At 40.4% G+C, this 16,904-nt stretch overlaps 1 protein-coding gene across 3 annotated transcripts in view; it reads right to left on the bottom strand.

Annotated features, from left to right (window-relative positions):
* Positions 1-14,580: 14,580 nt before the first annotated feature.
* LOC122652678 (adenylosuccinate lyase-like) overlaps positions 14,581-16,904 on the bottom strand; it is a 42,220-nt gene continuing 39,896 nt past the window's right edge. For all 3 annotated transcript variants that reach the window (XM_043846483.1, XM_043846486.1, XM_043846484.1), the window contains 4 exons: positions 16,693-16,836; positions 16,198-16,299; positions 15,697-15,765; positions 14,581-14,976 (listed from right to left, as the gene is read on the bottom strand). In XM_043846483.1, the coding sequence (XP_043702418.1) occupies positions 14,737-14,976; positions 15,697-15,765; positions 16,198-16,299; positions 16,693-16,836 (555 nt within the window). In that variant the 3' untranslated portion in view covers positions 14,581-14,736. The remainder of the gene's footprint in view (positions 14,977-15,696; positions 15,766-16,197; positions 16,300-16,692; positions 16,837-16,904) is intronic.

The following is a 16,904-nucleotide window of genomic DNA, read 5'->3' as shown; positions in this document are numbered from 1 at the left end:
TATGGAGGGGACATTTGGTGACCCATTACTCCACTCATATCCATTGTTGAGTAAAATTTTGTCAAATTCTTCAGTTCCAATTTTCATACTCTTACCCACGCAAGACTACAAAACCAACACCTGACACAATACCATACGCCAAATAAGCTTTGGGATTGAAAAGTTTAATCCATCGGTTTGCAGCTGTATAACTTTACCGAAGCTCAACTACGTGCCTACGCAGCATGAAAGAGAAAGGTAAAACCTCCTCTCCAACCACTAGACTAAGTAACAAGTCCTTCGGTGAATCCCTCATCGACAGTCAGACTAAGTACTAAGTGATTCTTAACAACCTCAGCCGGCAGCTAAGAGAACGCAGCCCCAAAAGATAACGCATGCACAGGTCATAGGTATAGATAAGGTACCTATTACGGTGCCCGGTGTTGACTCTGTCTTCTCTACAATCAAGGTGAAAAGCTGCCTTGGGACCTACCGTCCTATTGTGGCTACTCAGGATATGTGACATGTGGATCTGACACATACTTGGCTCCATGATATGGGCAAACCTTGGCTGTATGCCCCAGCAGATTGCAATCGTAACACTAGAAGTTTGGCCTAGACGACTGAAGGGTAACTGTAAATTGTGTCGTTTGGCCAGGTTGGTTTACATCCCTTCCACCAGAGCTTGTTAGAGTCGAATTAGGATAGGGTCCTTTGGGAGCCTTACTAGGTGTCTCAGACTCTCATGAGGTCAAAGGTTTCTTCTTAGATCCTTGAGTTCGAGGTGGCGGTATAGGTTTATCTTGAAGTGCATCGCTTGTAGATGATGCAACAACTACGAAGGAATTCCACCTAACACGGTCTGTGTCTGTTGTGCTGATTGGATCCGTGCATTCACGCTGGCCATGAACTCTTGTTATTACCTTCTTAAGGCTGCCAACATATCCTCCACATATTTGTCTTGTTATTGTTGAAAACTCATCACCATATCGTTCACTATGAAGATAACCTCATCAGTAGTGAGGGAAGGTTGAGCAGTAGGTACAGGAGGTGGTACTTGTGCAGGAAGCACTGGTTGCCTTTCTCCAGCCCGCATTACCGCTAGGAATTAGGCATTCATGGTTTGTATAAAGGCCCACTGTTCTTGTCTCATGATTCGTAACATACTCCCCAGTATTACCATCACGTTGCATTGCTTGGGTAGGACGGACGAGTGGTACAACCGTGTCTGAGGCATCTGAAGCCTCATCACAGGGAGGGGAGAAATTTTCATCTGAACGGGTGTGAACCATTATAAATATCTGTTCATAATTCTCAACCCATCACGCACATTTAGTAGGTTTCATAGCGTGAAAGAGAAATCCAAGTCTAGAGAGTCTTCACATATACACATACAACAAATCAAAAGTAGAGAGGGAAATCATAAGGAAAGAGTACTAGAACCTAGTTGGCAATGACAATGACATGAAGCTAGGCTTAGGGGCCATGACCCACCTTTATTATGTTTTATGCTCTTTACATTTATTAGTTTAAGTTGGAGTAGTTTATTAATTTCCTTCTATGTAAGAATAACAAGAAACCCAATTGAATTTTAGAAAATTCAATCTTAGTGGATGCCTCAAGGGTAGGTCTATATAATTAAGCTGAATCTACGAATGGAACGCTAATTCATCATTACTGTTTCATATTATTGTTGTTTTATTATTGATGTTTTCGACTTTCACGCCTATCTAGTCTTCTGCCTAGGTTTTATTATACAATATCATGTAAAGTAAATCGATATTCGAGCAAAATAAAAGAAGCGTTTACAATAATAAAAGCGTTCAAAAGTCTATGTGATAGACAAATAATATATTACATCATTTCTCAAGAAGTTAATTAAAATTAAGAACAAACAGTAATTATTAGAGAGTTTATACCATACAATTGATTAAACTAAAAAGAAATAAAGAAATAAGTATCTCGATCCAAGTGCCCTATTGGTATAGTCATCAACATCTTATCAACATCATAGATATAAATCATCGATTGCACGTCAGCAACACCGAGCAAAATACATCCAAGAGAAAGAGCCACATGAATTTCTATCAAAACATCACCTGCAATGCATCTAAAAAGGTTGTGCAAAGAGGGGTAAGCTCCACTGAGCCCAGTGAGGGGATGGGGAACATACAAGCAATAACATATAGTCCATGATGCATGAATTATTAACCATTTATCCACCTAGCAAGCATATCTAAGTCACTAGGTACTTGCTACTGCAATAACTCGGGAAACATCATGGATCACTTATCTTATCACCGTCGATGAAACCTCAATTGTTACAAGGGAGCTCACGCCGATAGAAGCCACTCGCCACCCAGAGGCAAACCTCGATAACCAATGATCTCACCTGACCTGGCCTTGTATCACTCCTCAGGCACCATAGGTAGCCTTGGTTACCCAACACCTAAACCCCTGTTGGTAAGGGGATCGAAAATCCTAACCATTCTATATGAACTATTGTGTCGAGAGGTATTCCGGCACATGACGTCCCATACCATCTTGTACCGGGTACCAGCACAACACGGCGCATGACAGACCATATAATAGCACTAACTGTATGATGCAATATGATACTATCGTATCGAGAGGTATTCCGGCACATGACATCCTATACCATCTTGTACCGAGTACCAGCACAACACGGTGCATAACAGACCAATTATAAGCATAATGAAGACATTAACAAGCCACATCCATAACGCATACATTCGTAATTTTCACAAATATAGTTATAAAAAAGCAATAATGAGTATGCATGGATCCCTAAGATATTTTAAAACCTCACACTAAAATACAAAAGAAGATGATGGAGCCCACGATACCTTATCCACAATAAATCATATGATAGGTATGGACTCACCACCGGGTCCAGTTCAAGGTCCAGTCCACCAAAAATAGGGTAAACCCAAGGTAATAAATTTTGGGCTTTGGCCCACCTTTCGAGGGTTACGAAGGGAGCACATACACATGATATTTAAGGATTAAATGTTCACCTTCACGTGGTCACATCGTCCATCAGATCAAAATTTTACCCTTTTTATTCCAATTAACTCCTTGACTGTCACGACCCGCAATCACAGGTATTGACCGTTGACAACGCCGCAACATCTACCAGTGAAGGTTCAACGTGGTCCAAAGAATTAAGATATAGTTTGGGTGCGGGTATAACAATAAATATTATAAATGGTAAACGTCATCCACATTTTATTATATAATATATTATATATGAAGACAGTAAAGTGATATAATACATTTTATTACAATGTTATTTTTTGTAAAATTGATAATTTTCTCCTCGGTCCATTACAGCCCATACATTTCCTTCCCCCTCCCCATGATCAGGGCCAATTAAGGTCAGCCCGGCCCAACCCTGAGGGTGGGTCAGGGTTGGATTTTTCTGGCCCTGAGTTAGGGTTGGGTCAGGCCTGGGCCCAGCTAAGGGGACTTAGGGTTGGACTAGGGTTCTATAAAGCCCGGCCCAACCCGACTCTGTTGCAGTCCTACATACACGTGTATGAAGTTGTCCAGTTGAAGTTAGGATGCACAGCCCACATGAAAGGAAATTGGACCTTAAGACAGTCAGTGATTTTTTCATTGGCTATCTAAATAGGTCTAAGGGTTAATAGTTTTTTTGTTCATACCATTCACTTACTATTGTAGAATCTAAGAATGCCAAATTTCTAGAGGATGACAATAACAGTGGGAGTTCGAAATTACGAAACATTCAGTTTCATAAACAACCAGTTCAGGTTCCATCTCCTGCACAAGAAAGTGGAGGAATCATTATTCCTCCAATCATTGTTTATATGGGTTCATTATCAAGTGAACCAGCACATCATGACAATGTGGTTCTTACTGAACCTTTTGCTGCTGAGCTTATTGTTCATCCTCCTACTGTAGAAAATGAGGACATAGAAATTGAACAATAAAATTAAGAAGATCCTAAAGAGTTTTTTTTTTTTTTTATGAAAAGAAAAACTGTATTAACCAAGATAAGAGGGTGTGTACATCTGTTTAGTGTCGTAACTATGCTTCCTGTACAGTTTAAAAACTAAATTAGCAAAGTTTTCAGTTGCCTCTACTAGGCCAAGAAAGAGGGATAGGATGTTCCAGGGTAAAGGGGATGGGGATTGAAATGTTAGAAAGTCAAACAGTTTTGTATTGCATAACTATATCTTCCTAATATTGATGTTTGCATGTTGTGCTTTCTCCCAGCCTTGCAACTGTCCAAAAAGCTCGCTTCTACTGCATCCTGCGTTGGAAGTCTACCTGCATCTGTTAGGACACTCTGACCATCTATCAAAATATAATAAGTCCACCTTGCTAAATTAAGATCTGGTTCATAAATTCCTACGACTAGCAAACCAGATATGTCCAAATTAAATTTAGCAAAGTAAGGGCCACTTTGTACTAAAGGGGTTGTATGGGTAATGGGCAAATTCCTTTAAGGGGGGTGAGATCCATATCTGCCATCCATCGTAATACATTGTTGATGACCACCCGAGGGTCAGCTTGAACATTGCACATGATAACTTTGTTCCTTACATTCCATATGAAATAACAAGTGATAATGAAAATAAAAAAAAAACCAAATTAACGAAACAGTATCCAAATGAAGGGAGCCACGCAAAGATGCAATAAGGTGGATGAAAGATGGGACAGAGAAATGCTCAGTTCTCAGTCCAAGAGGACCAGAAGCCCAGACAATCTTAGTCCAATCACAAGATAAGAATAGATGTCATATGGACTCAACACAAGAGCCACAGAGAACACATTGAGGCTCGACAGCCATCCATTTGAAAAGGGTGCCACGGATAAGGATCCCTGCATGTAAAACACAACAAAAAAAGATTTTAAAACGTAGGTGAATGTTTAGTTTCCAAAAAAACTTTCACCATTTGGATAGTGAAGGGTTGAGGGCATAAGTGTTGGAAATGAAATGGGCAGCCTTCTTTGAGAAGCAATCATTGTTAGTTAAAGTACACCTCCAAGAATCTTCATTCTATGATAAATTAAGTCTAAGAATGGCATGTACAGATGAAGGTTGGAAACAAGCAAGCAACTTTGAACGATCCCAGGTATTATTATGCAATAAATCACAGACAAATGTAAAATTGGGAGAAGGATGAATAACCTGGGGGGAGGAGTTACCTGATGTGGATGGAATCCACCGATCATACCAACATGAGGTAGACTCACCATTTCTATATGCCAATAAGATATGTTCTTCAAGTCTGGGAGTACCTTGGCAATACTGTTCCAAGTCCAAGACCCTCTTTTACGGGCAGTCTTGGGGTCAAAAATAGAGGATCTTGGGAAATATTTAGCCTTTAATACTCTGGCCCAAATAGAAGAAGGTTCAGTCAGCAATCTCCAACCTAGTTTGAGTATTAAGGCTTTGTTATGGACCGTTGATTTCCGCAGTCCTAGGCCTCCCAATGCGGTAGGCCTGCAGATTGTATCCCATCCAATTAAGTGGCAGTTTTTCCTGTCCCTGTGGTCATTATTCCAGAAACTTAGATAGTTGCTATCCAATTCCTTATAGGTTCTTTGTGGGAGAAGAAAATGGGACATGTGGTAAGAGGGGGTGGATGCCAGGACTGATTGGATCAATACCCGTCTTCCAACAAAAGAGAGGAGGCTAGCTTTCCAAGTAGAAAGTTTAGAGTGAACACGGTCCACCAAAGGGAGTAGGTCTTTGTGCTTAGATCTAGAGTAGCATAGTTTTGTCCCTAGGTAGATGGAGTTGGGGGTCATCTCCTTCATATGAAGTAAAGAGCACAAGTGTTTTTTGTGGTTCAAGGACACTCCCTTACTGAAGAAAATATCACATTTATTGAAGTTGACTTCTTATCCAGTGATGTCTGAGAAGAGGTCAAGTATGGATTTTATTGTTGAAAAATCATCCTCAGTTGCTCGACAAAAAATGAAAGTGTCATCGGCAAAGAGCAGGTGGGAGATTTCAGGGGCAATGTGGGCGACTTTAATTCCTTTGAAAAGTCCAATCTCCATAAATGCATCAAGTAACCTGGAGAGGACCTCCATACTTAACAGAAAAAGGTAGGGGCTTAGGAGGCAGCCTTGTTGCAACCCCGTTGAAGTTTGAGGTAACCAAAAGAACTACCCTGAATTTTGAAAGAGAAGGACGTAGTGAAAATAAGATAAAGCACAAGAAAAATCCAATGTTCATCAAACCCTAGAAACCTGAAGAGATTAGAAATTAACTGTCATTCAACTCTATCATAGACTTTAGACATGTCAAGCTTGATAGCAGCAAAGCCAGTTTTCCTTTTATGGTTTTTCAAGTAAATAAAGATTTTCTATGCAATGGCAATGTTATCCCCTATCTGCTGGTCGAAAACAAACGCAGATTGAAAAGGAGAGATAAAGGAGGGTAGGAGGGGCTTAAGTCTGTTGGCCAAAATCATAGCCAAAATTTTGTAGCTGACATTACAGAGGCTAATAGGTTTGAAATTTGCAACCGAAGTCGCATTATCTTTCTTGGGGATCATACAAAATAAAATATGGTTACAACCGGAGAGAAGTTCCCCGGAGAGGAAGAAAGAGCGAACAAAATCCACAACATGTTCCCAGATAAAGTCCCAACAGTGGTGGTAAAAGCACGCCACTTGTAATTTCTTCTAATTTTCATCAAATTGTGAGGTTGATGATAGATTTGAAGTAGATCCAACATCATTCTCACACATCATGAGCTGTACAGATTCCATTTTATGGCTTAATGCCATGAAGGATGAAATGAATTCTATGGCAAAGAATCAAGTTTATGATATTCTTGAGCTGTCAGAAGGAGCCATCCATGTGGGATGTAAATGGATTTATAAAACCAAAAGAGACTCTATTGGTAACATTGAGAGATACAAGGCCCGACTTGTGGCGAAAGGGTTTAATCAGAAAGAAGACATTGATTATAAACCAAATAAAGAGACTCATAAATGTTTTGTTTAGTGTAACAACTCTAGATCAAAATGGACTCTAAACATAATCCAAACTGAACCCAATGTTGTTCGATCTATTTTTATGCTTTTTTTAAACAAACCCGGTAGGAAAAAAAAAAGAACAATTGTGGCTATTTGATGAGCAATTTGAAAAAGATTCAAAAAAAGAGACAAACCTTACAACAAAGGGCCCAATATTACGAACTCTCGACCCTCCACCTCCACCGCCACCACACATGTCTGATTGATATATTCAACAATCTTACTTGGATGGCTAAACTAGTATTCTCAAATACGAGTAGTGAAAATATGTGCAGAATAGCATTTTATGTAATTTAGTGCAAGCAGAATAAATACTTCTATTAATATGGATTCCACCTGTGTTACTGTTCTTTCTTAATGGCAAAAATTTTAAAAAAAAAAAAAATTTTTGACTCAAAAATATTAATTTGGAATAAAAACATTGTCAAACAGCCCCTAATAAGTTACAAACGAGCAAAGTCTAGAATGGAAACAAAGAAAGCAGTTTTGATATCAACCCAAAGGTTGAAGAGATAAAACAATTTGAAGCTCAAATGTGGATTTGAAGCACGGATATGTTGAACTAAATCAAATAATCATTTCCCCTTTACCCACTCATCTATGGGTTGTTTTTTCATAACTAACAGCAAGCACCTAATTTCAAATATTGCGGAAATTATACTCTTACAGCATGAATCCAAGCTCTACGAATGAGAATGCCACCCATATCAGATTGATGTTAGCATGACAAACCCACATAAGAAATTGACAGTCCTTTATTTGGTGTTCTTCCTGTTAATCTATTTGTTTCCTGGTGGGTAGTGCTCTGAGTCTCTGAGCATCCACCAGAATCAAGTTGCTGCATCTTCAAGTCTCACATACTTATATTAAGGGAAGATGCATCAATACAGGTAGTGTAGACAAGTGAAATCAGATTGAGGCCTTGAAATCATAGCTATTAAAATGATGCATCTTTTTTACACTAAAATAAATGGATCATCCTCAGTATAAGCTGACCAGTGATTTCTTCTTACAGGACGAACTCCAACATCGACAATGAAATTAGGTAATAAATTACAACAACCTAAAAGGGGAAAACAAACAGAGTGAGAGAGAGAGAGAGAGAGATGTGAAACAAAGCCTTTGTCCACAAGGGTGTTAGAGTTGTTAGAGTATCTTGTATAAGGGTAGTTCTGTCATTGTCTTGTTAGAAGACATGACTAAGCTGTATTTTTTCTTGTTCTTATTTTATTTCCTTTTACCTCCCTAGGGAGGCCTATGTAATTTATAAGAGTTTATTAATGAAGTAAGTTGTGTGTGGAGAATCTCAACACACAACCAATTCTCTCCTAACTCTTCTTCTCTTCTCTTCTCCTCTTCTTCCCTTCTTCTTCCTCCTTGTTGATAACTCCTTAAACTTCCATTAGAATCGATCCATTGAAACTTTAACTTGGTATCAGAGCAAGCATCTCTGGTTTAAGAGTCGGCTCAGCTCAGTGGTTGTCTTCTCCTCTCTTTGGAACCCTATAAATGTAAAGGGGGTTCCATTAGAGGCTATATATGTGAAATACTATACTTCCCACAGTCTTGAGAGTAGTATTCTTCAAACCAAGTCCATATGGAGGGAGTTTTAAGAGCTGCAGAAGTGTTTTGAAGCCTTGGAAGATGTCTGCGCAGTTACCGTCAGCCTCTGAAGCTTTTCTCTTGTTTTTCCTTCTTCCCTCCATCTCTTGGAGTGAGACCTGGTACTTTTGAATCGCCTAGGGAAGCTGTAGCAGACCCCTAACTTCTTGGTTGTTGAGAGGAAGGGTATTTAGCTCCCAAATGTTGTGAAGCATTGGCAGAAACCTCTGTTTTTCCACCAGCAGTGGGCTATTTCAGGTTAGATGCAGCCTTTGGCAGATTGGTTTGTCTTGAAACCTGACTCATTCAAGTCGTATGGGAGTATTGTTTTGAAGCCCTAAGAGCTTGTTCTTGAAGGTGGAAGATTGGAAGGCTGCTGCTGTCTTTTTTACTGCTGCACAGGTATTAGCAGCTCTGTTTCTGCTTCATGTTTGCCTGATTTTTTGAAGCTTGTGCATCGGGTGCTTGTTTGTTGTTGAGCATGTAATGTGTACATCATGGTACTCTTGTTGGATGTTATGAACTGAAGTTTCTTGATTGTTAGATGGCTTTGGCCTTTTTTATGCTTGTTTTTTGCTCTCTATATACCTATTGTTTTCTAGGCTTGGTCTCAGCCTAGTGGTTTGGTTGATTTTGCACTATTTGTGTATTGGTTTGCCTACTTGTTTGGGTTGAGTATACTCCCCACTTGAGCAAAAACATTGTGTTAGTTGTTGAAGTGTTTGTCTATTATGTCTACTATGTCTGGACAAGATTCTGAAGTCAGTGGGCCTATTGTAGCTGGCAACTTAAAGAGTGGGTTCCCAACCATATCTTCCTTTAACAATCCCAACACCCAAATTTCTGTTGTGAAGTTGGATAACACCAACTACTTGGATTGGTCCCGGTTTGTGAAGTTCCTCCGCAGTAGGGGAAAGTTGGGATACATTACTGGGTCTATCACAGCTCCTGCTACTACTGATATAGGTTATCTAAAGTGGGAGACTGAGAACTCTACTGTTATGACTTGGCTCATATTCTTCATGAAACCTGAGATAGGTAGGAGGTTTATGAGTAAGGAGACTGCGAAAGATATCTGGGACAGTGTCTCCAAAGTTTTTGACAGAGTTGGAGCTGCAACAAAGGTGTATCAAATCCTCCAAAAGATCATCTATATGAAGCAGGGTGATAATAGTATCTCAGAGTACTACAACTCTATTATTAGCTTGTGGGAGGAGTATGATCACTATTACAACCTTCAGTTGTCCAATTCTATTGATCAGGCAAAGGTCTACAGGAGCCAAGAAAAGGAAAGGATCCTTATTTTGTTGGGTGGCCTTAACCCGGAGTATGAGCCTCTTCGCCTGCAAATCTTAGGTAGGTCTCCCTTTCCATCTCTGGATGAAGTGTGCAGCTACTTGCAAAGTGAGAAAACCAGGAGGACCACTATGGATGTTGCACCCTCCACTGAGAGATCTACTCTAGTTTCTAGTTCCCACAGGGATTGGAAAAGTGGGGGGAAAGGCCAAGGGCCACCTTGTGGAGATCACCATGAGCGATTCAAATGTGATCATTGTGGCAAGCTTGGGCACACCAAGGACAGGTGTTGGGATCTACATGGACAGCCCCCTGGTATGCGCGGTGGTTCATCTAGTACCCGTGGAGGTAAGCAATGGGGAGCTCAGGCTCACACTGTGACATCTCAGTCTGACCCACCTGGACCTCAGCCGGCTCCTGATTCCCTCTCACAGGATGATATTGCAGCCTTCCGTCGGCTGATGTCTCACCTTGGAGGGTCTGCTACTGCCTCTATCTCTGGAGGCTCTTCTACTTCTGCCTCAGCTCTGCAGGTCTCATCTGCCCCTTCTACTACACCTACCTGGATCATTGACTCTGGAGCCTCTAATCACATGACTAGTATGTCACAGTACTTTGATTCCTACTCCATTTGCTCTGACCGGGACAAGGTAAGGGTTGATGATGGTTCCCTTTCTTCTGTCTCTGGTAAAGGTAATGTGCGAGTTACTCCTTCTATTTCCCTTGAGTCTGTCCTTTATGTTCCTGATTTTGCTACTAACCTATTATCTGTGAGTCATCTCACCAAATCCTTACATTGTTGTATCACTTTCTTTCCTTCCTATTGTGTATTTCAAGATTTGGAGACAAAGAGGGTTATTGGCAATGGGACTGAGAAAGGAGGACTCTACCTTCTTGAGCCACGGTTACCTGCTCAATCTATAGCTGCAGCCTATGTTTGTGGTCGGAGCGATCGTAGTACTTTGGAGTTTGTTATGCTTTGGCATCACCGTTTGGGTCATCCCTCTTTTGTTGTTATGAGGAGACAATTACCCCACTTGTTTACTTCTTTCCCTTCATCTTATGTTTTTCAATGTGAATCTTGTATTTTTGCTAAACATTGTCGTACTTCTTACCCGTATCGTGGTAATAGATCTACTGCACCATTTGCTCTTCTTCATACTGATGTTTGGGGGCCTTCCCCTACTACTTCTTTGTCTGAATTTCGTTACTTTGTTTTGTTGAAGCAGAAGAGTGATGTGTGTGATGCTTTTAAGGATTTTTATCAACTTATTTGTACTCAGTTTGGTACTCGAATCCAACTTGTTAGGTCTGATAAGGGGGGTGAGTACATGTATGGGGGGCTCCAACAGTTCTTTACCGATAATGGTATCATCCATCAATTGGCTCGTGTTGACACCCCGCAGCAAAATGGGGTGGCTGAGCGCAAAAACCGCCATTTGCTGGAAGTCACCAGGGGTCTTTTCTTTAGTATACATGTGCCTAAGACCTTCTGGTCTGATGCACTCCTTACTGCTGCCTTTCTTATTAATCGGATGCCCACTCCACTCCTTGGCTCCCAGTCCCCCCTGGCGCTCCTTTCTCCTCAGTCCTCAGTTTTCTCCTTAACTCCCTGAGTCTTTGGTTGTGTTTGTTATGTTCATCTCAACAAATCAGCACATACCAAGCTTGATCCCAAAGCTCTCGAGTGCATCTTCTTGGGTTACTCTGATTCCACCAAAGGGTATAAGTGCTACCATCCTCCTTCCCGCAGGCGACTTCTCTCCAAAGATGTCACCTTCTTTGAGCCCATTCCTTATTTTTCTTCCCCTCAACATTCTGTTCAGGGGGAGAGTACTAGCAGTAAACAGAATGCTGATGTCATTCTCTTTCTATCTTCCTTGCCTACCTCCACTTCCCCATTCCTATTTGATATTGGAAAGTACAAAGAAGTAGATGGTGTTGTTGATATTGATGCTAGTAGTGATGGTGATGCTAGCAGAAAAAAGGAATACCAGGGAATAAGATTCAAAGAAGATGGTGTATTCACAAGGGGTGAATGCTTGTTGAAGGAAAAAAGGGAAGCAACCATGGTACAAGCGACCCTGCCAAAACCCCTCTTTGGATCCACATCCTCAGTCTCATCCTCCTCAGTTAGGTAATTCCCCTCCTTCTAAATTAGATCTTCCCATTGCAGTGCGAAAAGGGAAGAGGGCCTGTACTAATCCCATAGTCCAGTTTGTTTCCTATGACTCCATTTCTCCTACAGGTATTGTTTTTTCACTGCTCTAGAGTCTTCTTCCTTTCCAAAAAATGTCACAGAGGCCTTATCCGATCCAAAATGGATGCAAGCAATGATTGAGGAAATGGTGGCTCTAGAGAAGAACAATACTTGGACACTTATTGATCTTCCCAGGGGGAGAACTCCAGTTGGATGCAGATGGGTCTATACAATCAAGTATAGATCCGATGGTACAGTGGAAAGGTACAAAGCTAGGCTGGTTGCAAAAGGGTATAGTCAGGTGTATGGCATTGACTACCAGGAAACTTTTGCCCCTGTAGCCAAACATAACATAACTCCATCAGGGTCCTTCTTTCAGTGGCAGCCAATAAAGATTGGCCAATTTACCAATTAGATGTGAAAAATGCATTTCTTCACGGAGACTTAGCAGAAGAAGTGTACATGCAGCCTCCACCTGGTCTTAAGTGTCCCTCAGCTGAAGGGAAAATGTGTTTCTTGAAGAAAGCTCTCTATGGCCTCAAGCAGTCCAGCCAGGCTTGAGAGATTTAGACAAGCCATCCTCAAGAATGGGTATTCTCAGAGTCAAGCTGACCACACCTTGTTTATCAGGAGGAGTAATGGTACAGTTACCGCTCTCATTGTCTATGTTGATGACATTGTGGTTACTGAGAATGATGTTGCTGAGATAAACAAATTGAAGTCTTATCTGGCCAAACAGTTTGAGATCAAAGACCTTGGACTCTTAAAATATTTCTTGGGGATTGAAGTATCTAGATCAAGGAAAGGAATCAACATTTGCCAAAGGAAATTTGTCTTGGACCTTCTAAAGGAGACAGGGATGCTGGGGTGCAAACTAGCTACTTCCCCCATTGATCCGAATCATAAACTTGGTGATGAATGTGGCTCTTCTCTTATAGATACAAGTAAGTACCAAAGATTAGTTGGGAAACTAATCTACCTCTCCTTGACTCGACCCAACATCTCCTATGCAGTTGGGGTAGTGAGTCAGTTCATGCATGCTTCCAGGAGTGGACATCTGGATGCAGTGTATCGCATCATTAGATATTTGAAATCCTGTTCAGGAAAAAGTCTTCTATTTGCTAGGCATGACCATTTGCAGATTGAAGGCTACACAGATGCTGATTGGGCTGGTTCAGTCTCTGATAGGAGATCCACTTCTGGATACTGTACCTTTGTGGGTGATAATCTAGTTACCTGTAGGAGCAAGAAACAACCAGTTGTAGCTAGATCCAGTGCAGAGGCAGAGTTTAGAGCCATGGCTCATGGAGTGTGAGCTTATGTGGCTGAAGAGGCTTCTTCAAGACTTGAGCTTTACAACTGAAGGGCCAATGAGACTTTATTGTGACAACAAAGCTACCATAAGCATTGCCCATAATCCGGTTCAACATAATCGAACCAAGCATATTGAGGTTGATCGTCACTTCATCAAAGAGAAGTTGGATTCTGAGTGCATTTGTACTCTCTTTGTGAAGACTGATGATCAAGTAGCTGATATCTTCACCAAGGGTTTCCCTTCTAGTCACTTTAGTACCCTATTGTGCAAACTGGGAATGTATGACATTTATTCTCCAGCTTGAGGGGGAGTGTTAGAGTTGTTAGAGTATCTTGTATAAGGATAGTTCTGTCATTGTCCTGTTAGCAGACATAACTAAGTTGTATTTTTTCTTGTTCTTGTTTTATTTCCTTTTACCTCCCTAGGGAGGCCTATGTAATTTATAAGAGTTTATTAATGAAGTAAGTTGTGTGTGGAGAATCTCAACACACAACCGATTCTCTCCTAACTCTTCTTCTCTTCTCTTCTTCTCTTCTTCCTCCTTGCTGATAACTCCTTAAACTTCCATTAGAATTGATCCATTGAAACTTTAACTAAGGGAAGATTTAGACTTGCGAGAAAAAGCCAGCAATGTATACCTCCTACAAGACATTTTTATCAGCTTGAAGTGCCTACTGAGCTTCTCTGCTGGTGGCTGGTGCCTAGATGGTACACACATGAATTAACAATCCTTGTGCGAATAAAAGCACTAATTGAACCTTGGGTATTTAGCATTTTTGTTTCTTGCAAACGGTAGCCGTTGTTGTGCACCAAGGAATCTGAAGCATGATTCTAAAAACCAGAGTAAACCAACTGCTTGATCTAAGAAAATCAGAATACCTAGTTGGATGACAGTTATCCCAATTTGGTGCCAGGAGAGTTTTCACATCCAGACACCACTTTCTGTCAGAACACCTTATGTCATTGCCACAAAAGTACTTAATGAAACTAAATTAAATCATCTAAAGATTCAACATGTCGATATTGTCACCAGTAAACTATGAAAACAAAAATCCACCAATTTAACTACTCACAGGAGGCATGTATAATCCTTCTCATTTAACCAAAAAAACAAAAATTATTCATCTTATGAGGGTACTTTCCTTTTTCTTTTCCCATGACCTATCACTGAACCTCCAACAACTGTTTTGTCAATTGGTGAAGGAATACAAGGAAATATTGAGTACCATTACAAAATGTGCAAGCAGCCCGGAAAATTGCGGTTTCTGATTATAACGTCTCTCATGGTGTCAACTGCCAATTTATAGGACCTTACTCCCATTTACCACATCCGCTCTAGCCAATTCCACTGCCGTTCTAGCCAATTCCGCTGCTGCTCCAACATAGGTATGAGGAGTAAGCTTCAATAGATAAGACTTTGCTTCCTCAGGCAATTCCAACCCTTCAATGAACTCTTGTATACTTTCTTTGTTAACTGCCCTTCCTCTGGTTAGCTCCTTCAGCTTCTCATAAGGCTCTGGAATACCATATCTTCGCATGACCTAGACACAAGAAATAGTAACTCATGAGATACTCAAGAATGGGCTGGACTCTACAAGGACCATTGGACAAAATAAGAGAAACTGGAGAAACCTAATAATTCACCTGATTCCTGATATGTGTCAAAGTTAAACTCTTCCAACTATTCACAGAATTTACACAATAAGGACATGCAAGGCTCGTAATATGAATAGCCATCTCCTCTGAATGTACTAAAACATCGTATATAGATGTAAAGCTGGGGCCTACCACTCAAAGGATCCAACTTTTCCAATGGTGAGATCTTCTAGGGCAAACATTGCATAAATGCATCATGGCCGATTAACAATAGGAGCAACAGCTACAAAATTCTATCAGATTTGGATGGTTATGCTTCAGGATCATCAACTTAATGTCTTACTGAATAACCAATAAGAGGCATATAGATTGTAAAGCTTGAACTAACGTGAATAACGCTTACACTCAGGACTAGTGGACTACCCTGAATGTACATAACAATACTTACCAGTTTTCTCATGTATGAATTTTGATCATAAAACTCATTTGCATTTGTACCTATACCTCACATAGGAACTAGTAGAAACACTGGGACATCGTGCAGGAAATGTGCACATTGCATCACATTCTAGAAACAGATTTCTAATAAGGTGCACCAAACATTTTGAGTAGCATGTATTATGAAAAATATATATATATTTTAGAAAACAATATGAAATGCTTACAGTCTGTATTGGTTCGGCAAGCACCTCCCATGTCTGGTTTAAATCTTCACTTAAGCAAGCTTCATTTACCTGAAATCCAGATCAAATTGGTTAACTGAGATAATTCAGTTTAGAATCTGAGTGTTATGTACCAGATATTTAACTGGCACAAAAAATGAAATCTGAATGTCGACCCTCACATGATCCACCATTCCATTTAAATTGACCCAATCCAAAATTTCATGGAGATACTAACAGGGCAATTCATGAAGTAAATTGATCAAACAATAGCCTCACAGATGATTCCAATTATTGCAAGTTCAATGACCCATGAAAAATTTGTCAAATCCAAATTCTCAAGAAGTAGGAAAACATTAATTTAATCCACAATTGGGATCATTATGAGTAATATATGAAAACACTATTATTGTAAGCAAAGTAGTTTGCAACCAACACAAGAAGCTACTAGAATGATGCACAGTGTAGAAGAAAGCACCATAAGATCTTGCATTTATAGCTTACCTGAAGTTTGGTAATTCCCTGCAGTGCACTTCTGTAGGCAAGAAGAGAATGCCCCAATCCCACACCCACATTCCTTAGGACTGTTGAATCAGTCAGATCACGCTGCATACAACATTGAATAGCAAACAAACTGTTACTTAGAAACAGTAAGAGCAATTATTTTTTTAATCTTCAAAAGATGCTAAAATGACTCAGCAGCTGTATCAACAGCCGAGTAAAAGCCACTCCTTGCACTTGGCTCATAGAGGCTGTACAAAGATGCTCCATACAATTAGAATTTGGCGGGCAGGGGAGGGGGAACAACCGCTTGCAAGCATGGAATTTGCAATATGCATACTTGAAATGTCCTAAAACTTTCACAAACTTCAATTGATATGCTCAAGAAGACAATACTTAAGAGGCTCTTCAAGGTTACAACTTACAACCAACATCTAGGAGAATGAAGAAGAGTTTATGAGAGGAGGGGTGGGGGGAGGAAACCAATTAAGTTATTACCTGCCAGCGTGAAATAGATAATTTCATGCTTAGTTGGGAAAGAACTCCATGAGCCACTCCCAGATTACCCTCACTATTTTCAAAATCAATAGGATTCACTTTGTGAGGCATAGTCGAGGATCCGATCTCACCAGCCTTGGTTATCTGAAAAGTCATATCCAAGGATATACCATGAGGTATAGTTGAAGATTCAACAACAACAACAACAACAA

This window comes from Telopea speciosissima, chromosome 2, assembly GCF_018873765.1.
Source record: "Telopea speciosissima isolate NSW1024214 ecotype Mountain lineage chromosome 2, Tspe_v1, whole genome shotgun sequence".
Classification (NCBI taxonomy): domain Eukaryota; kingdom Viridiplantae; phylum Streptophyta; class Magnoliopsida; order Proteales; family Proteaceae; genus Telopea; species Telopea speciosissima.
Note: the sequence above shows the minus strand (reverse complement) of the source record. Positions and strands in the feature narration are given on the sequence as shown.